The 18,503-nt window shown below is 37.4% G+C and overlaps 7 protein-coding genes across 11 annotated transcripts; 5 read left to right on the plus strand and 2 right to left on the minus strand.

Moving 5' to 3' along the window:
• Positions 1 to 237: 237 nt before the first annotated feature.
• LOC111493252 (UDP-glucose iridoid glucosyltransferase-like) lies at positions 238 to 1,846 on the plus strand. Its single transcript, XM_023142900.1, is given in 3 exon segments — positions 238 to 838; positions 1,118 to 1,665; positions 1,667 to 1,846. Coding segments are annotated over 3 exon segments (1,323 nt in total). The 5' UTR covers positions 238 to 243.
• Positions 1,847 to 2,567: 721 nt separating this feature from the next.
• Positions 2,568 to 4,227, plus strand: LOC111492907 (UDP-glucose iridoid glucosyltransferase-like). Its single transcript, XM_023142415.1, has 2 exons — positions 2,568 to 3,138; positions 3,246 to 4,227. The coding sequence occupies exons 1-2, from the start codon at positions 2,640 to 2,642 to the stop codon at positions 4,136 to 4,138; spliced, it is 1,392 nt and encodes a 463-aa protein (XP_022998183.1). The 5' UTR covers positions 2,568 to 2,639; the 3' UTR covers positions 4,139 to 4,227.
• On the minus strand, positions 4,199 to 5,083 carry LOC111492909 (18.5 kDa class I heat shock protein-like). Its single transcript, XM_023142417.1, has one exon. It carries the CDS (start codon positions 4,880 to 4,882, stop codon positions 4,430 to 4,432), a length of 453 nt encoding a protein of 150 aa, XP_022998185.1. The 5' UTR covers positions 4,883 to 5,083; the 3' UTR covers positions 4,199 to 4,429.
• Positions 5,084 to 5,224: 141 nt separating this feature from the next.
• LOC111492908 (17.5 kDa class I heat shock protein-like) lies at positions 5,225 to 5,966 on the plus strand. The gene has a single exon (XM_023142416.1). It carries the CDS (start codon positions 5,408 to 5,410, stop codon positions 5,888 to 5,890), a length of 483 nt encoding a protein of 160 aa, XP_022998184.1. The 5' UTR covers positions 5,225 to 5,407; the 3' UTR covers positions 5,891 to 5,966.
• A 432-nt stretch (positions 5,967 to 6,398) lies between these two features.
• Positions 6,399 to 10,910, plus strand: LOC111492967 (phosphatidylinositol:ceramide inositolphosphotransferase 1). 2 transcript variants are annotated; one of them, XM_023142516.1, is made up of 11 exons: positions 6,399 to 6,845; positions 6,942 to 7,031; positions 7,641 to 7,727; positions 7,809 to 7,877; positions 7,982 to 8,062; positions 9,288 to 9,389; positions 9,508 to 9,568; positions 9,669 to 9,771; positions 9,851 to 9,946; positions 10,039 to 10,085; positions 10,386 to 10,910. In XM_023142516.1, the coding sequence occupies exons 1-11, from the start codon at positions 6,813 to 6,815 to the stop codon at positions 10,493 to 10,495; spliced, it is 879 nt and encodes a 292-aa protein (XP_022998284.1). In that variant the 5' UTR covers positions 6,399 to 6,812; the 3' UTR covers positions 10,496 to 10,910. The 2 variants fall into 2 exon arrangements, with proteins under 2 accessions (XP_022998284.1, XP_022998285.1); XM_023142517.1 differs by having other exon boundaries at positions 9,318 to 9,389.
• A 322-nt stretch (positions 10,911 to 11,232) lies between these two features.
• On the minus strand, positions 11,233 to 14,032 carry LOC111492968 (mitochondrial import inner membrane translocase subunit TIM10-like). 4 transcript variants are annotated; one of them, XM_023142518.1, is made up of 7 exons: positions 13,876 to 14,031; positions 13,538 to 13,636; positions 13,393 to 13,441; positions 12,931 to 12,983; positions 12,734 to 12,772; positions 12,523 to 12,592; positions 11,233 to 11,453 (listed from the first exon to the last, which is right to left on the minus strand). In XM_023142518.1, exons 3-7 carry the CDS (start codon positions 13,432 to 13,434, stop codon positions 11,403 to 11,405), a joined length of 255 nt encoding a protein of 84 aa, XP_022998286.1. In that variant the 5' UTR covers positions 13,435 to 13,441; positions 13,538 to 13,636; positions 13,876 to 14,031; the 3' UTR covers positions 11,233 to 11,402. The 4 variants fall into 4 exon arrangements, with proteins under 4 accessions (XP_022998286.1, XP_022998287.1, XP_022998288.1 ...); XM_023142519.1 differs by having other exon boundaries at positions 11,240 to 11,453; positions 13,538 to 13,639; positions 13,876 to 14,032; XM_023142520.1 differs by lacking the exon at positions 13,538 to 13,636 and having other exon boundaries at positions 11,240 to 11,453; positions 13,876 to 14,027.
• Positions 14,033 to 14,327: 295 nt separating this feature from the next.
• Positions 14,328 to 17,741, plus strand: LOC111493371 (DNA-directed RNA polymerases I and III subunit RPAC2). The gene is made up of 4 exons (XM_023143057.1): positions 14,328 to 14,532; positions 15,723 to 15,825; positions 16,263 to 16,339; positions 17,428 to 17,741. The coding sequence occupies exons 2-4, from the start codon at positions 15,725 to 15,727 to the stop codon at positions 17,562 to 17,564; spliced, it is 315 nt and encodes a 104-aa protein (XP_022998825.1). The 5' UTR covers positions 14,328 to 14,532; positions 15,723 to 15,724; the 3' UTR covers positions 17,565 to 17,741.
• Positions 17,742 to 18,503: the final 762 nt, after the last annotated feature.

Here is an 18,503-nt window from a genome sequence, read left to right on the forward strand (position 1 = left end):
AATCGTCTTTTAGAACGGTTTTGTAACTTTATCAAAATTTTAATTAAAGTAGATATTAAGTTCAAATTTTAGAGACTAAAAATATATTTTATCCAAAAAATTGAATATGAACACGTGGACATATTTTGGTGACAGAGACATGTCAGAAGAACATGAAACACGTGGGAAAAAAAAAAAAAAAACCTAACTAGTTTCATTAGTTTATAACTATCAACCTACCCTTCCATCATTCTCCATCAAATTATGGAGAGCTCACGGGTGAAACGCCGCCGTTTACTGATGGTGCCATGTCCATACCAAGGCCACATAAACCCAATGCTTCATCTAGCCACATTCCTTCACCAAAACGGCTTCTCAATAACCATAGCCCACACATTCTTCAACTCTCCCCACCCCTATCGTCACCCGGAGTTCACCTTCCTCCCCCTCAACGACAGTATCACCGCCGACCACGTGTCCTCATGGGATCTGGCGTCAGTCTTGCTAGCCATCAACGAGAATTGCAAGGGGAGCTTGGAGGAGGCAATGGCGGCTATGGCTGGAGGAGATGGGGAGGAATCAAGTGAGGTCGTGTGTATAATACACGATGAGCTTATGTATTATTGTGAAGGTGTAGCCAGCCGTTTTGGGGTTAGGAGTTTGGTGTTGCGGACCACAAGCGCCGCTACTTGCGTCAGCCGGTGTGCGGTTCTGAACCTTCACGCCGCCGGGTTTGAGGAGGAGATACCGGCGGAGCTTCATCCCTTGAGATTAAAGGACTTGCCACTTCCGGCGACTTCAGATTTCACCAAGTTCCACGAGCTAGTTATTAATATGTACACTATAACCACAGCTAAAGGTGTGATTTGGAACAGCTAAAAATGTAAAAAATATATTTCCACAGGAACACATATAACCATCTATTACGTATGTATGTAATTTTACTACGATTAAACTATAAATAAGCCGCAGGTTTGATAATTGAGATAATTTTGGAGGATGAACAGAGTCATTGGAAGAGGAGGTTCCAAATCTTGAACCATTGAGATTCAAAGATTTGCCGCGCTCTCGGCCGTTTCAGATATCACCGAACTCACTCAAATAATCCCCAACATGTATGCCATTAACACATCTTCAGCTGTGATTTGGAACACAATGCCATGGCTCGAGCCATCTGAGCTCAACCAAATCAAGGCCAAATTTTGCCAAATACCCATCTTCCCAATCGCCCCAATCCACAAGATTTCCCCAACCTCCTCCTCCTCAAGCTTGCTCAAAGAGGACTCCACCTGCCTCTCATGGCTCGACAAACAACCTCCCAAATCAGTCATCTATGTCAGCTTGGGAAGCGTAGCCTTATTAACAAAGGAAGAGGTGGAAGAGATGGGTTGGGGGTTGGTGAATAGCAACCAGCCATTCTTGTGGGTGGTTCGACCAGGGTCGGTTCGTGGGTCGGATGCGATCGAGCTTGTTTTGAAAGAGGTTGAAGAGAAGGTTGGAGATAGAGGGTGCATTGTGCAATGGGCTCCTCAAAAGGAAGTGTTGGGTCATGGAGGCGTTGGTGGGTTTTGGAGCCATTGTGGGTGGAATTCTACGCTTGAGAGCTTGAGTGAGGGTGTTCCATTGCTGTGTAGGGCGTTTTCAGGGGATCAGAGAGTGAATGCTAGGTATATTAGCTGTGTGTGGGGGAGTGGGGTTGACTTTGGAAGGTGAGTTGGATAGGAAGGAAGTGGAAAAGGTTATTAGAAGAGTGATGGTGGAAGAAGAAGGGAGGAAGATGAAGGAAAGAGCTATGGATTTCAAGAGAAGAATTGAAGATAGTTTAAAGGAAGATAGGTCTTCTTCTTGTGACTTAAAAGATCGGTAGCGTCGTGAGTGCCCTAACTAAGGTAGGTCCAGGGGCACGTATACCCACCTAATGGGTCCATACAAGCATGTGTGGGTCATGGGTATGAATTAGAGAGTAAAGTTCAAGGTTGTGAAATGTTTTTATGAAAGGATAGGTCTCACCATGATTGTTCGTGCATGCATTTTTCGACCCTAACTTAATGAGTAGTTCTTAAAATACTCAAGCCATAAGGATTAAGGTTGTGGAGGAACATGGAATTGAAGCTAGTGTGGTTGCATTTACGTCTAAATTGTACCTCTTAAGGTAGATCATGACATTTTCTTTACTCTGTTATTTCGTTTCCAAGATCTCGCAAATAAGTTATCCACAATAAAATATATATATATTCGAGAAAAAGGAATAAAAAAAAAACAATAATTAGTATTTAAAAATTTTCAAATAAAATGTTAATTAAAAATTATAATATATACAACGTGATAATATAAGTGAATAATTAGGCCGGGAAGCCAAATATTGAAAAAAACTATAAGACTTCCCGACAAACAAATCTGGAAATGCAGAACGCACGTGAATTGAAAATATTACTTTACAATAATTTTTATATTCGCTAAATGATTCTTAGTAAAATTTTAAATGAATAACTATTTAATTTATTATTTTTTAAATTAAGTTTTTAAGATATTTAAAAATAAAAAATTAAAGATATTATTGTATATTTTAAACAATTTAGTCTGGGGAATCGAGGATTTTACTGGATCGTCGTGCTCGGTTCCCACAACCTTCGCGTCCTCTTCATCCCCAAACTATCGCGATGGAGGAACAAACGCAGAGCCCGAAACGACGGCGTCTGGTCCTGGTTCCATGTCCATACCAGGGCCACATAACTCCAATGCTTCAACTCGGCACCTTCCTCCACAACAATGGCGGCTTCTCCATCACAATCGCTCATACTCGCTTCAACTCCCCCGATCCTTCTAACTATCCGTTTTTTCAATTCCTTTATTTAGACGACGGAATTCCAAAGCACGAAGCTATTCCAGTCGATCTGATCGCCGTGCTTTTGGATCTCAACGTTAATTGCAGAGCAAGTTTCGAAGATCAAATGCGCAGATTGATCGGCGGCGGCGGCGGAGGAGCGGGGGAGGAGGTCGTGGCGGGCGTAATTTACGATGAAGTGATGTACTTTTGTGAAGAAATTTTGAGTGATTTGAAGGTGAGAAGCTTCATTCTGAGGACTACCTGTGCTGCGGCTTCTCTTGCTCGGATGGCTCTGGTTCGCCTCAACGACGAAGGCTACTTTCCTTTGAAAGGTAAGACGTTGATTTGCTTCAAATTTTATGAATAGAGAAAATAAAATTATTACTATTTAAAAAACATATAATAATAATATTAATGGAAAACTAAATCCACATCACAGAATGTATGTTACAGAATCCAGCGCCGGAGCTGCATCCTCTGAGATTCAAAGATCTGCCAATTTCATTAACAACAGGCTTCACCAAATACCCAACACTGGTTAAAGGAATGTACAATCTGGAAACACCTATCAAAGCCGAAGCCATCATTTGGAACACAATGGAATGGCTCGAAGAATCAATAGTAGCCCAAATCAAAAGCAAATCCACCACAGTCCCACTCTTCTTCATTGGCCCTCTACACAGAATAGCCTCTGCGAGAACCAGTGTGCTCAATGAGGACTTCAACTGCTTGCAATGGCTCGACGAGCAAGCCAACGGCTCGGTCGTTTACGTAGCCATTGGAAGCATAGCTTCATTGGGTGAGAAGGAATTGGGAGAAATGGCATGGGGGCTTGCCAACAGTCAGCAGCCGTTCTTGTGGGTGGTTCAACCAGGTGCAGTTCGTGGCTCGAAGTGGATCGAGGCCTTACCAGATGGTTTTCGAGAGGCGGTCGGAGGAAGAGGATGTGTTGTGAAATGGGCACCCCAGAAGGAAGTGTTGGCACATAGGGCTGTGGGGGGATTTTGGAGCCATTGTGGATGGAACTCAAGTATGGAGAGCTTGAGCGAGGGAGTTCCTATGCTGTGCAGTCCATGTTTTGGGGACCAGAAAGTGAATGCAAGGTATTTGAGCCATGTTTGGAGGGTTGGGCTGCAGCTGGAAAATGGGTTGGAGAGAGGAGAGATTGAAAATGGGATTAAAAGACTTATGGATGAAGAACAGGGCAGAGAGATTAGAGACAGAGCCAAGCATTTCAAGGAGAAAATTGAAGCCCATGTCAAGGTAGAAGAAGATCAGTTCTCCTCACGCACACACTTGAAAGATCTTGTTAGCTTATTGAGCTCATTTTGATCATCCAAGTAAGTTTCTTAGATTTCCAGTTCTTCAATCCTCTGTTCAAGTTCATCAATGTAGAACAGAGGCACCGAATTTCATTAACACCAGTATTTGAACTATTAACATTCTCACATAGCTTAGACAACCAGAAGCATACATTACAATAGAACCACAAAAGCATTTCATCGAACAGGTTGTGAGCAAACCGACTTCCAAAGTTCAAACCAAAAACGCACTACAAGTTCACCACAAACAGATTCTTATCCTAAACAGAGCATTCAATTGTACAAAGATGAAGATCTTCATCTACTCGCCGGTGATCTCCACCACTCGAACATCGCGTCTGCTCTGATCGTCTTCTTTAGGAACAAACACAGTGAGAACTCCAAAATCCATAAACGCACTCAACTCCTCGATCTTCCCGCTCTCCGGAATCTTGAATCTACTTACAAAGCCGCCACTATCGGTGCTGATCTGAAGCATCCGATCATCCTGAAGCTCGACGAGAACGTCTTCTCCTTGGAAGCCCGGAAGGGAGGCTCTCAGAACATGAGCGTTCGGCGTCTCGGTCCAATCGAGACGAGTGTTGACGGAGCCTCCAAAAGCGAAGTCCGGAAAGGCGTGCGAGATTGAAGAAGGGAAAGGGAAATCGTGCCATAAGTCCAGAGGGAAGGGGAATTTCGGGAAGCGATTGAGGATGCTTGAAGAGGAACCGTTGGAAATACGGCCGTCTTGGCCGCCGATTGGAATGATCGACATCGTTGGCGAGAATGTACTAGAAATTAATCGGAAGTAGAGTAGAACGGAGTAGAAGGTAATAGGAAGTGATTTAAAGAAGGGAACAGGTGGCTTGATATGGAAACCAAATTCAAGCTTCTAGGACCTTCCAAGATCCCTTGCGGTTTGGATAATGTATGAATGAGCTTTAGATAAGGTGCTTCTCGAGAATGATTCAGAGTTCTCGTGGTGAAACACCTAGTCGCTAACGTTCTTCTGGGCTTGGGTTTTGAAATTGGATTAGGCCCAAACTCATATTCCAGCATAATTGTCTGGAAGCCTAGAAGTTTCTTGGATGATTGGAGGCGAAGATTTTCTGGAAGAGAAAATTTCCAGAGAAAACCAGAATGTTCACCAAATCACTATAAATTCTCAGCTCTTTCCCAATCTTCGCCAATCAGAAACTTCAAACTAAAGATTCTCTAATACTATTCGTTTGTATTCAATCGAAGCTCTTCCAACTCTCAATTACAGTCACCCGTTCAAGTATACCTCAGAACTCGGGAGATGTCGATGATTCCAAGCTTTTTCGGTGGCCGACGGAGCAACATTTACGATCCTTTTGCCACTTTCGATCTCTCAGATCCATTCGATTTTCATTTTCCTTCTTCAATTTTAACTCAAGTTCCTGAAATTTCTCGAGAAACTTCGGCTCTGATGAACACTCATGTTGACTGGAAGGAGACGCCAGAGGCTCATGTAATGAAAGCCGATCTGCCTGGATTGAAGAAAGGGGAAGTGAAAGTGGAGATTGAAGACGGTAAAGTACTTCAGATCAGCGGCGAAAGGAGAGTAGAGAAAGAGAACAAGAACGAGACCTGGCATCGGATTGAGCGTAGCTGTGGAACGTTCCAGAGAAGATTCAGGCTGCCGGAGGATGCAAAAATGGAGGGGATTAGGGCATCCATGGAGAACGGAGTTCTCACTGTGACTGTTCCGAAGGCGGCAGAAAAGAAAACGGATGTGAAGTACGTTGAAATTTCTGGCTGAATGATTGAACATTTGGATTTGAATGTGAAAAATTGTCAAAAATTATTTAATAAATAACCAAATTTAGACCATTATCTGAGAAATTTCTTAATTAAAAAAAAATATTAAACATTTATTAGAAGATATTTTAGTTGATGACCTAATTATCTTAGTATTTGAAGTTAATAAAATTAAAGCTTAAACATTACTTAAAAAGTTAATTAATTGTAACTAAATAATCATATTATTATTAACAATTTAGCATGCGTCAAGTTTATTAGAGAGAGAAATTAAAGTTTTAGAGATCATTACAATTTAATTAGATAATTTGTTAATTTTTTATTCTATTTTTTTTAATAACAGTCTAACATCTGACTTTTATTTCATATAATTTTGAAAAAACAAATTTAAAAACGTTTTTTTTTAGTTTTCTAAAAAACATTTTATTATAAATTAATACGTCAGCATTTCTTTGGAGACAAAATCTAATTTATTATTAATATAATTAAAAAATAAAAATACTATTGATTTGCTTGATTCTGCGTTCGACTGATTCCCATGGCCCATCTTCTCAAAACTGCAACAATCTGAGCAGCTCCGCTTTCTTCTCCACCGGACCTCTATCCTTCTCCCACCTGTTTCAAATTTTCTTCTCCAATGGCGCCTCTCACCTTGTCGTTTGAGAGACGGAGACGGAGACAGAGACAGAGGAGAGTTTCACGGGATTTGGATTCACATTGGATGAAAATCCGCATTGTTTAAATTTTAAAAATATTTCAGAATCATGGCTTTGATTTCGAATTCTTGTTGTTTTTCTTTCTGCTCGAATCACGGTGCTGTGTTCCATATCTTGATTCGGATTGGTTTCACCGCTTCTTTCTTCTTCCGTTCAGCGTTTCTGTTGTGATTTCTTTGATGACGAGCTTTAATTTTGATTTCAACAATGACAGTTCACCTTGCTCGAGAAGCCTCTAAGGTTCCCCTCTCGTATATTGTCTTTATCGTTCTTCGCTTTTGATTTGTTTCGTTCTTTCTTTCTTTTTGATGGTTGATTCTTTCAAATTTTGTGAAGCTATGGAGAAAAATGTGCGTCGAAGCGTCCATAGAAGTTTCGCTTCTTGCCGGAAGCTGGAAATATATCCTTGCTGGCGTTGTTTTTCAGGTTCGATTTCTCTCATTCTTTGTCCGGTTTGATTTCTGATTTGTTATTTTGCTAATTCCTTCGCTTCGAATGTTTTTGAAACTCTTTTAAGAAAGATCTCAGGGCGCTATCCTCTTTTCAATATCACCAGAAAATGATTTACTATCCTAATGATTTCGATAAATTGAATACAATTTTTTTAATCTATATTAGCTCAGATCGTTCGAGAATTTGGTGGTGCTAATTTGCTTGTTTAATTAGTTTGTCTACGTTGTGGTTTCAGAATTGGGGTTTGTAATAGCTATTCCATTGTGATTTTCAAATTCAAGTTCTGAACTAATCGTTTGGAGCTTCAATGGAAGTGTAATGATATTAGCCATTACCTAATTATGGATGACAAAGAATTGTTTCTGTTTCTTTCAACATTTACAAATGGTTATTTTGAATAATCCACACAGAGGACGTTTCGATGGCAAATTTGTTGGACCTGAATAAAGGATCGCACTGAAACTTCAGCAAAGCAATAAGTTGTAGTTTGTATGAATTATAATCTTTGTTCCGAAAAGCATGACCTATATACAGTCCTTGTTTCTTGTATGCATTTCTTAATTGATGGATTCTGGTTTGCAGTATATCCATGGTGTGGCTGCTCAAGGAATTCATTATTTGCACCGGCCCGGGCCAACACTCCAGGATACTGGATACTTTCTTCTTCAAGTGAGTGCTATTTTAGGATCAAACCCTTAAAATTTCAATTTAAAACTTTGGTTAAGTTTTCTTTCTTTGATTCTTCCATAGGAGCTCGGTGAAGACAAAGCTTATGTTAGCGAGACTGTTTTCTCCCTCATATTTTTTTCTTTTGTGCTGGTAAGTAGTATAGCTTTGTTCTTACTAACGATTATGTTACTGTTATGTTAATGATTTGACGTTGTAGAGAGGCTTATTTGTCTACATATACTGTTATCTTACAGTGGACATTTCACCCATTTGTTTATCAGAGCAAAAGGATATATACAGTTCTGATATGGTGCAGAGTTCTTGCCTATCTAGTTGTACGTATAATATCATCACCATCACATCTCGTTAATTTTTCTTGATATTCTACCCTTTCATGAATACTTGATGGATGGGTTTTTACCTCTTTTAAGGAACACAATTGTTGAGGATGGTTCCGAGGGAGTTCCACATTGGCTAATTAACCGGTTGATTAACGGGTTGATCATGGGTTTATAAGTAAGGAATAGATCTTCATTGGTATGAGGCCTTTTGGGGAACCAAAAACAAAGCCATGAGAGCCTATGCTCGGAGAATATCATACCATTGTAGAGGTTCGTGATTCCTACTATGGTATTAGAGCCATGCCCTTAACTTAGTCATGTCAATAGAATCCTCAAGTATCGAACAAAGAAGTTGCTAGCCTCGAAGGTGTAGTCAAAAGTGATTCAAGTGTCAAACAAAGGGTGTATTTTGTTCGAGGGCTCCAGAGAAATGAGTCAAGTCTCGATTATGGGGAGACTGTTTGAGAGTTACATAGGCCTCAGAGAAGGCTCTATGATGTTCTTTGTTCAAGGGTTTCAGAGAAGTAGTCGAGCTTCGATTAAGGGGAGACTGTTCAAGGGCTACATAGGCCTCCGAGAAGGCTCTATGGTGTACTTTGTTCGAGGGGAGGATTGTTGAAGATTGTTGGGACGGAGTCTCACATTGGCTAATTAAGGGGTTGATCATGTGAAGAAGTCGTGTCCATCTTGGACATCTGTCATGTCTGGTTTATAAGTAAGGAATGGATCTCCATTGGTACGAGACCTTTCGGGGAAACCAAAAGTAAAGTCATGAGAGCTTATGTTCAAAGTGGACAATATCATACCATTGTGGAAGTTCGTGATTCCTAACAACAATCTATGAGTTTTTACATCTTTAAAGTATGAAATATTTACAGAAGAACAAGATGGGTGGTTGGAGTCAATTCTCTCCCTCATCGATTCTGGCTCCGCTCATTATGTCTAAGAGGCTGCAATAAAGGGTTTTATGGTCAATTATGATATAAAGTGGACTGGTTAGGAACTTTAGATATATTAAGGGATGGTGTAGTTAACATTTTAGTCAGTGAATTTTCTTAATACGTTAGTCTTTTTGCTTGTTCTTTCATGAAACAATCGTCTTTTGATTTTGTTCTACTTTCTTGTCTAGATCGAAATTAAGTCTTCATTTTGTTATGAATGTTGAACCATGGAACGACGTTATCCATCTTGTTTTCTGCTTATACCTGATAAGTAACAGGGTTTCTGTTTGCCCATAACCTTTTGTAAGGCTTGTCAGTTCCTGAGGATAATCACATTCTACTCAACTCACCTTCCTGGTCCCAACTATCATTGTCGTGAGGTAAATAAAGTGATATACAATATCAGTTCATACTTTTCATACTTCGATGCTTCTGCCGTAATCTTTGATAGCTATATACTTCAAATATCCTAAAATGAAACAATCCTGCCTGCTTCAGGGTTCAAAACTTGCAAAGATGCCTCCACCAGAGAGATTAGTTGAAGTGCTGCTAATGAACTGTCTGTCGCATATGACTTGCGCCTGCCATTTTGCTTCTGCTATATGCCTCCTCCAAATGGTCCTTAAAATCATGCTCATCTTTTTAAAATTAATGTGCAGTTTCAAAAGGGGTCAATTACGGCTGTGGAGACTTGATATTTTCATCCCACATGATATTTTCTTTAGTATTTACACGCACATATCATAGATATGGAATGGCAAGGTATTAACTACCATCACAATTCTGTATTTGACCCTTAAAATATATACCTGGTTTAACATAATCTTACTTATCCTTGCAGATTTATCAAAATATCTGCTTGGCTTCTTTGTGTAATTCAGAGCATCCTCATCTTAGCGTCTCGCAAGCATTATACAGTAGATGTCGTTGTTGCTTGGTAACTCAAAGAACCAGCTTTATATAGAACTTGCAGGATATGATCCAATTTTAACCATCAATATTATATTATCGCTTTTGTCTTGCCTGCAGGTATACTGTAAATTTGGTTACATTTTTTATTGACAGAAAGCTGGCAGGTTTGCACTATAAAACCTCTCTTATTACTGAATTCTTTGCCGAAGATTAGTGGGAGTGAGTCCCACATTGGTTAATTTAGTGGAAGATCATAGGTTTATAAGTGAGAAATACTATTTCTATTGGTACGAGACTTTTTGAGGAAGCCCAAAAGCAAAGTCATGAGAGCTTTTGCTTAAAGACAATATGATATCATTATAGAGATCCATCCATGATTCTTAACATATCCCTCCAAAACTTTTTTAAAAAATTAGTAAAACTACTTGCAATGTGGGCAACATTTTAACATTTTCAATTTACAGAGCTGCGAGAGAGGCCTTCTGGCATAATGTCGCCATCGCTTCTTCCATTGAGTTCCAAGGAAGAGTTCCAGAGGCTTGTGAATGGAAATTATGTGGGAATAACCCATTGAAGATATAGAGCTTAGATGCAAAAGTTGTGAGTATCTCTGGTAATAATGACTTTTCATTTAGCTCTCTTTACGTTTAGACATTAGACGGTGGGTGCGCATGCCAGGGAAGAACTTCAGATAGGGATGAATGTCTCAATGACTTCGACAAACAAGGCATCAACTGAAGATAGCTAGCTGCGATGCCTTTAGAAATAGAATCTTGAACTCATGGCCATCATCTGTACAAGTATAGGCTCTGTGTTGTTCTTTGCTAGGATTTAAGTGCAGTCTCTTCTTTCAGTATGGAAATTCACTGATATTGGGAACATATATCTTTTGGGATTTTGCTTTTAAATGGGTCAAAAGCAATTATGAGAGGATTTTAACCATTTTTTTTTTCGCTGTAAAGCTGATTAATTCATTGATTTATCTAAAATCACTTCTTCAGTCTCCTTTGAAAAACAGCTTTAATTAAAATTTCTCATATTCTGCAACTAAAATTTTCGACATTGTTTGATTGCTTGAATATGGTAGAGAGAGCATCAATACAATTATTTAAATGTTAATCTAAACACCAAAATATTTAGGTGGGAAAGTACAATTAAACTTCACTTAACCATCCTTTTCAGAATCTAAGGCTAAAGAATTGGCAAGAAAGGTATTTAAGTGGCAAATTATAGCCACTATGATCTTGAGCAACGAAAATATAAGGGTATAATAGAGACCCAAGCTAATATCTTTTAAAAAAATAAAAATCGTAGTGAATGGTGAAATGAAAACTATAAAATTGCCTAGAATCCGCCATTTTCACTGCTTTATTGAACATAAAAAAAGGTGATTTCGTGAGATGGAGAACTAATTAGACCTAAAATGCATAGATCAAAGTTCTTCCCAACTCACCAAACAAATACTCAGATCAGGAAGCAAGTCACATGGGAGGTCTACCAGAGCCAAGTAGCTGGCCGATTAAATTGGTTACCTGAAAGCATAGCAAACTGAGAATTAATAACATAACTAAATACAATGAAGTTCAGACATCCTTTATCATAAATAGGCTAATCGAAGAAGCAATTATTGTCAAAAGTTAGGCAGGAACAAATTTATGGGAGTATGTCGAAGGAAGCATTCTAAGTTGTAGGAGCGACGGTCGAAAATAAATAATCCCATAAACTATGAACCTTAATCATTTTTTTAAATCGTGTCTTCATTGAGATAAAATGAAAGAATACACGAGAATACCGGGAAAAAAACACTACAAGAAGAGCCCGATTAACATAAGGAGCTCCAATCAACAAAAATTAGGCCTTAGAGGGTAATTATAGAAAGCTTTACACAGTTTCTCTGTGACTATGGGACTGTAATCACGAAATGTCAATTCAGAATGAGATGCAAGCCAATTGATCTATAAAGGAGTTTCGTCACAGAGTTAGAAATATATCAAACATAGCTGAAGGAAATTTCTGTAGTTTGGAATGTAGGGGAGAGTGCTTTAACTCTCTGTACAAAATCCAGGCTCATAGTCAGGGAACGCCTTGTTTAATTTATTCGATGTACATTCATGCCTCAAAGTCAACAAAAAACATGTTTTTCTGCATGGGGAATAGAAAAAAAAAACACTCAAGAAGAACCCAACTAACCTAATAGGGGCTCCAGTCAAGCAAAATATGGCCAAAGGGTAAATTTTAAAAAAATTTACACATGGAAATCCGGAGACATGATATCTAACATGGGATCACACCTCACCCAAAGATCTCCCAATCACTCTAATAGTCCAAGTGTTTCTTACCCCAAAGACTATGAACTAATTTAAATTTCCTTCCAAAATCAAATGTTTTACTGAAATGTGATCTTTTGAGACGTGAATAACGAGGACATGATTTAAAACGAACTTTATGAATTTAAGCTTTCGTACTTTCAAATTTTCGAGCACAACAGAACATAAGTTGAATTTTTATCAGATGGAATACAAGTGCTCCTGTATTATTTGATCAACCCATATCTCATAAACTAACAGAAATACAGAGCATTGAAGGCAATGATCAACTTACATGCCAATACTTGGAAACACAGCGATCAATGCAGCTATTTTCACCCATATTCAGCTCAGATTCCTTGTACCTAAAATAGATAGCAATTGTTAAATGAAAGGAATGAGCTAAAATTAACTACATAATGCCAAAACTGCAACTTAAGAAATTGAATTCTATGATTAGAAAATATGCAATATTCAAAGATAGAAGCGTAGTACAACCCTCCTACCTCTTATCAACACATTTGTTAAAACATGAGTGTGTAAGCCTGAAAGACAAAAAGAGAAAGGCATAGAGGTCAAATTCTGTGAAGAAGGTAGATGCTTGAATCTCAGATATTTCAATTACAAACATATATAGAATCTTGCGCCATAATGAAGTTATTAGAATATAAAAAGGTGGAATAAGTAGTGTAATAAAACCTACTTGTTGAACAGTTCAACTCGATATTCCATCTCCTTTTCTGCCATACCAAATATCTGCTCAAGTGCAAAGAATATCAAAATTAAATTGTGATGGTAATCAAGAATTTATGAGCTACATTTAGATAATATTTACATGGTAAAGATTCATCAAAAGCTAACTTAACACATTCATCACTCTAAATGGGCAGAGTTCAGAACAGGATAGATTAAAACAGAAAATAAAAGATTAATGCTTGAAAACCAGCTGCCTAATGAGAGACTTTAACTCAATTAATGGTTTTTTTTTCGAACTCCTTACTGCCATAACTTCTATTTGTCCAATTAACCCAGCAGAATAAGAACACAGATTCCACTCTTGATCTAGGATACGCTCAATATGCTCAATCCAAACAATAGAATTCCTATCCTCAGCTATGAATTTGCAAAAACGAAAAGAAAACGAATAAAAGAAACAGAAACCAACCTGTTCCTTGTCCACAGCCGTTGGACCAGTCGGAGAAGCCATTGAGACTCTGAATCAAACAAAATCACAGTCCAAAAATTCGTTACCCACCAAAACAGGGACAATTTATCTGTAACAAACCGAAAAATGATTCAAATAAACTTACTTCGAATGAGTTACTAATGCAAAATTTGAAGATTGTAGCTCTGTCTTGAAACGGGTTCGACGAATCCAATCAGTAACTAATGGAGGAGGCAAAACCCCGCTGCTAAATCCATGGGACGATGCAATTACAAGATTTTTCCCAAAACTCCGAGATACTTTTATGGTTTTAGTTTTAAAGATATACTTTAGTGTAGTATTAACGAGCAGGTCGGTTTTCAATGTACCTAAACCGATCAGGTTCTAACCAATTTTACTGGTTCTCTTTGGATTTTGATTGTGAAAAATTTTCGGCCGGTATATGCTATGGCTGAAGTAAAAATGAAAGTGAGGATCACGTACCGTAATTTGCAGACCGGAGCTGTAGTCGATACGGCGGGGAAGATGGCGGACGGCGGTGAGGTGAGGAGGCCCAGGTGGAGGAGCAAGGTTTATCAGAGTTAGGGTTTACAGTTAAGAGGTGAAACTGGGGTTTGGGCTGTGCTAGGAGAATGTATTTGAGATTTTTTTTATCCATATTTTTTAATATTTATCAAACATACATTTAAATTGTTAATTAAATCCCAAAAATAATTAAAAAAAATACAAAATTAAAATGATTGTTAGTATTTTTAAACTTATATATATTTAAAATTTTTAAGGAAGTACTAAAGATATTTTATTTAAATTCAAATTTTAAAAAATTTTAAAAGTTTATAAATATATATATATATATATATATATATATATATTTTTTTTTTTATAATTAATTTAACTAATAAAATAAAAATAAATAAAAGAGAGGGAAAGCCCTAACTAGCTCCTTTTGTTTATGATACACGCGACTTCTTTTTGTTTACGTCGTCTCCTCCTCCGCTTCAGCAGAGCGCCGCCTCCGCCGCCGCCTTAATCCTCCGTTCGTGCCGCCGCCGTCTTATTCTTCCGTTCGTGCCGCCGCCGTCCTATTCTTCCGTTCGTGCTGCCGCAGTCTCATTCGATTCCCTTCTCCTTTTGTTACTGGTATCCTCCCAATCTTCATCTATGTACTTTTTCTCATTTGATAAACACAAATTAGGATCTTCTAATGAAAGAATGGGAAGTAGTTTGGTTTTTTTTTTTTCTGTTTTGTTTCTTTTACAATAAATAGCCAAATAGCAATGGAGAAGAGTAGCCCTGCGGCAAGTTGAGACGTAGTTTTTGTGTTGGCTGTGACTGATTCAGTGAATCAGTCACCTAATTCTCCTTTAATTCATAGCTTGAATGATTGACCGAACAATTTCTAATTGGTTAACTACATTAATTTACCAAATTAGTTTGCAATTATAAACTTAAATCAGTAGCCATTGTACTCCAATGCTCTTTCTAATCTCTAATTTTCCTTGCTGTTGCTCCTTCATTCATTATTTGTAACTTTACCTTCTTATGTCCCTTGCTATGTTCTTCGCCTTTGAAATTTTTATATAGAGATAGAGAGAATCATGAAGTTAAATAGTTTGACAAGTCTAATAGGATTTTATCTGTTTCAGTTAACTCACCTTAAGAATTATGAGTAAAACACAATAAGTTCATAATTTTAATTATTATTTAATAAAAAAAACGATGGACAAAAGGTATACAATTCATCTCTTTAACACCATTTTATAGAATGATAAATAAATGAAAAACTTAAAAAAGAACAATTTAAAAACGTAAAAAAGAACAATTTAAATGAAGAAAAAATGAAAAGGGCAAGAGGGGGAGATAAAGTTTCTCTCCTATAGTCACTTTTATATCTATAGTATAGATTAGAGCAAAGATATGTGAAGAACCTATGATGTCTTGAAAAGGGTAGTCAATAATCACGAAAGTCGTCTAGCTAATGCCATGTGCCTGCACTTGTGTTGGCTCTCGAAGATTAAACTAAATATTGTAGGGTCAAGTAGTTGTTTGATAAGATTGGTAGAGGTGTATGCAAGCTAGTCCCGATACTTGTCGGTATCGGAACAAAACTAATAATAAAACTTTCGAAGAGTGAAATTTCATTTCTTTGGAGTTGGTGGAAGAGAAGTCTTAACGTCTTGGCTTTGTTGGTTTGGATAATTTTAGCCCTTTTTCCTATATTGTCAATTTTTTATGGGTTTCGTGGACTTTTAGTTTACTTCTTAAGTTATTTTCTTTGATTTAGTTTATTTAATTTTAAATTGAGACTCTGACCTAATTTTTCTTTATAGACATGGAACACGGGTCCTTCACGGATGAGAGTAAATCAACATTTTCTATGGCTGATGAAGATCACACACTTGCAAATTCCATCAGATACACTTTGAATCAAGAGTACGAGCTCTTTTCCAGTTATTCTTGAGTCAATATTTGAACTGTTAACTAGACATGCCAAAGAATTTGTAGTTCTTGGGCCTCTGATCTTATCTAACCATTTCATCATTTTTCCAAAGATCATTGACTTCTATTAATTTGATGACATCAAGGATCAATTAGGTTCTTGGTTAACTCATCGAGCATAAATTGATGAATTGTGTACACCCATTGCATGTGTTTATATAGGTTCTTTCATCGTTCATTCAGAAGAGTTGTTTATATTGTTGTCATCTTTTTTCACCTGTTCAGGCGATCCTCTCGACAGTTTTTTATCCTTAAACAAACCTGGTTTAGATTGTTTGTTATTTTTCCTTTCAGAAAAGTTATTTATATTGTTGCTTTTTAAGTAATCATATCTGTTATACTTTTAAATGACTCATAACATGATCTTGCAGTCCAAGAGTGACATTCTGTGGCTACAGCATCCCTCATCCTTCAGATAATCGAGTTAACATCAGGGTCCAAACAACAGGTAAGTTTTTTGAGGTATTTTGATTCTGGATAAGTACAGATTAGTTCCAATTATTTAGGACAGTTTTCTGATAGTTAGATTTGTTTATTTTGCTTGGTTTCTTCTTTCTACTCATGCAATTTATGAATTCATGACATAAATAGTCTGGATATATGCAGAGTGCGACTAGGGAGAAAAATCTTTCCATAAAATCGATTATTTTGTAGAACATGTGTTGCCTGTTTTCTTTTTATTAATATGGTTTACAAAGAATATGTAAGTACTTAGAACTTTGGATGGACGGACTGGCATTTAGTTTCGAGTTTCAATGTTTTTTCCAAATTTTGAAAAAAAATTCTATGTAGTTCATACATCAAACACTAATAGCTATACGGCGTGACAATGCCCTATTAAACATACATTTGTTGATTCGACATACCATGACAAATAGTAGAAGTGAATACTAGACAATGTAAAGTGACATGTTATAGAAGGGATTTGGTAAGTTGTTTAAAAAAGAATAATATACATTTTATTTTGTTTAATTGTCAAGTTCTTTCTACAATGTGTCAAATCAACCAAGATTTATCTAATAGGGCTTGCCACATTGTTATTTAGTTAGCAATGTTGATAGGCATGACTATTTAGAATGAATTGCAACTCAAAGCTTTAATGGCATAATCAAAACCAAATAGATACAACTATCGAAATAAGTAGCCACCTACATAGATTTTAACATTCTACGAGTTTCCTTAGCAACCAAAGGTAGTGGGGTTAGGTCGCTATCCTATAAGATCAGTTGAGGCGAATGCAAGTTGACTCGGACCCTAGATAGATGTTTTTGAGGCTCAGATAAGATGGTATCCAGAATGTATGGTGCTTCCCCAAAATTGGAGGTGGGAAAACAATGTCCAATGCTCTGCTGTTTGAAACTAGCAAAAGCTAAATAATGGGGTAACACAAAAGCACATGTAAATGGTGGTGCAACAGCAAACTATTTGTTGAAGTGACCATGCATTAAGCAGTAGCATTAGGATCAGGGCTTATTACTATTTGTGGTAGTGATGGAAGAAATGGGTTTTGAATGTTGATTGAACTGAACATGGCAGGTGATCCAGCAAGAGAGGTTTTGAAAGATGCGTGTCAGAACTTGATGGCGGTGTGCCAGCATGTGAGGAACACACTCGACAAGGCTGTTCTTGATCACAAACTCACCAAGCCTGTGGGAGACATTAATATCAAATAGAGTGGGACCTTTCCTTCCCCCCTTCTTTGTTGGGCTTGCAACTTTCTTTTTTGCTCCATCTGTATTATTGTTTACAGATTATTTGAGTCAGTTTAGTTGATGAATCTTTCTTCTCAACTGATTCCCCTCGCAGGGATTTTTGGTTAAATATTAAATACCGTAGATTTTACAACTTATCAAATAGGAGAGATTTTTTTTTTTTCTCTCGTTAAAATAAATTAATATATTCATATATATATATATATAACAAAATAAAAATAAAGAACAACTTTTGAGAAGCCAGGCTTAAAAACAACTTTTAATTGTTGGTGTCATGGTCTTAGGAAATTGTTTAGGATATGAATAAGATTAGTAAGTTTTATTTTAATTTTAAGAATATGATTATTGAAAGGATCATTGATTATGAATTATACATATGATTTTTCGAGAATAGTGTTTGTAACGACTCAGATCCACAACTATCAGATATTGTCTTGTGTTTTTTTCCTTTCGGGTTTTCTTTCAAGGTTTTAAAATACTAGGTTGGTTTTTACCCCCTTTTATTTGGGCTTTCCTTTTCGGACTTTCTTCTCAAGGTTTTAAAACACTGAATTAGTTTCTACCCCTTCTTATATGTGGGCTTTCCCTTTCGGGCTTCTTCTCAAAGTTTTTAAAACACCAAGTTAGTTTCTACATCCTTCTTATATTTGAGCTTTCTCTTTCGAGTTTCTTCTCAAAGTTTTAATACACTAAGTTAGTTTCTACCCCCTTATAAAGGGTGTTTTGTTCTCCTACCCAACCAATGTGAGACATCACAATCCACCCTTCTTTCAGGGCCTAGCGTCCTTGCTAACATTCATTCATTTCTCCAATCGATGTGGGACCGCCACCAAATCTACTCTCTTTGGGACAGCGTCTTTATTGGCACACCATCTCGTGTCTACCCTCTTTCCGGGGAAT

This window comes from Cucurbita maxima, unplaced genomic scaffold, assembly GCF_002738345.1.
Source record: "Cucurbita maxima cultivar Rimu unplaced genomic scaffold, Cmax_1.0 Cma_Scf00018, whole genome shotgun sequence".
In the NCBI taxonomy this organism is placed as follows: Eukaryota; Viridiplantae; Streptophyta; class Magnoliopsida; order Cucurbitales; family Cucurbitaceae; genus Cucurbita; species Cucurbita maxima.

What these genes read in the sequence shown, in the direction of transcription:
- LOC111492908 (XM_023142416.1), top strand. Translation starts at nt 5,408, where the DNA reads ATGTCGATGATTCCAAGCTTTTTCGGTGGCCGACGGAGCAACATTTAC.
- LOC111492967 (XM_023142516.1), top strand. Translation starts at nt 6,813, where the DNA reads ATGACAGTTCACCTTGCTCGAGAAGCCTCTAAG. An exon ending in TTGCTGGCGTTGTTTTTCAG is followed by an intron (nt 7,032 to 7,640) that starts GTTCGATTTCTC and finishes TCTGGTTTGCAG; the next exon opens with TATATCCATGGTGTGGCTGC. An exon ending in TGAAGTGCTGCTAATGAACT is followed by an intron (nt 9,569 to 9,668) that starts GTCTGTCGCATA and finishes ATTAATGTGCAG; the next exon opens with TTTCAAAAGGGGTCAATTAC.
- LOC111493371 (XM_023143057.1), top strand. Translation starts at nt 15,725, where the DNA reads ATGGAACACGGGTCCTTCACGGATGAGAGTAAATCAACATTTTCTATG. An exon ending in AGATACACTTTGAATCAAGA is followed by an intron (nt 15,826 to 16,262) that starts GTACGAGCTCTT and finishes ATGATCTTGCAG; the next exon opens with TCCAAGAGTGACATTCTGTG. An exon ending in CATCAGGGTCCAAACAACAG is followed by an intron (nt 16,340 to 17,427) that starts GTAAGTTTTTTG and finishes TGAACATGGCAG; the next exon opens with GTGATCCAGCAAGAGAGGTT.
- LOC111492907 (XM_023142415.1), top strand. Translation starts at nt 2,640, where the DNA reads ATGGAGGAACAAACGCAGAGCCCGAAACGACGGCGTCTGGTCCTGGTT. An exon ending in AGGCTACTTTCCTTTGAAAG is followed by an intron (nt 3,139 to 3,245) that starts GTAAGACGTTGA and finishes TCCACATCACAG; the next exon opens with AATGTATGTTACAGAATCCA.
- LOC111492968 (XM_023142518.1), bottom strand. Translation starts at nt 13,434, where the DNA reads ATGGCTTCTCCGACTGGTCCAACGGCTGTGGACAAGGAACAG. An exon ending in CGGCTGTGGACAAGGAACAG is followed by an intron (nt 12,984 to 13,392) that starts GTTGGTTTCTGT and finishes GCACTTGAGCAG; the next exon opens with ATATTTGGTATGGCAGAAAA. An exon ending in GTGTTTCCAAGTATTGGCAT is followed by an intron (nt 11,454 to 12,522) that starts GTAAGTTGATCA and finishes CTATGCTTTCAG; the next exon opens with GTAACCAATTTAATCGGCCA.
- LOC111492909 (XM_023142417.1), bottom strand. Translation starts at nt 4,882, where the DNA reads ATGTCGATCATTCCAATCGGCGGCCAAGACGGCCGTATTTCCAACGGT.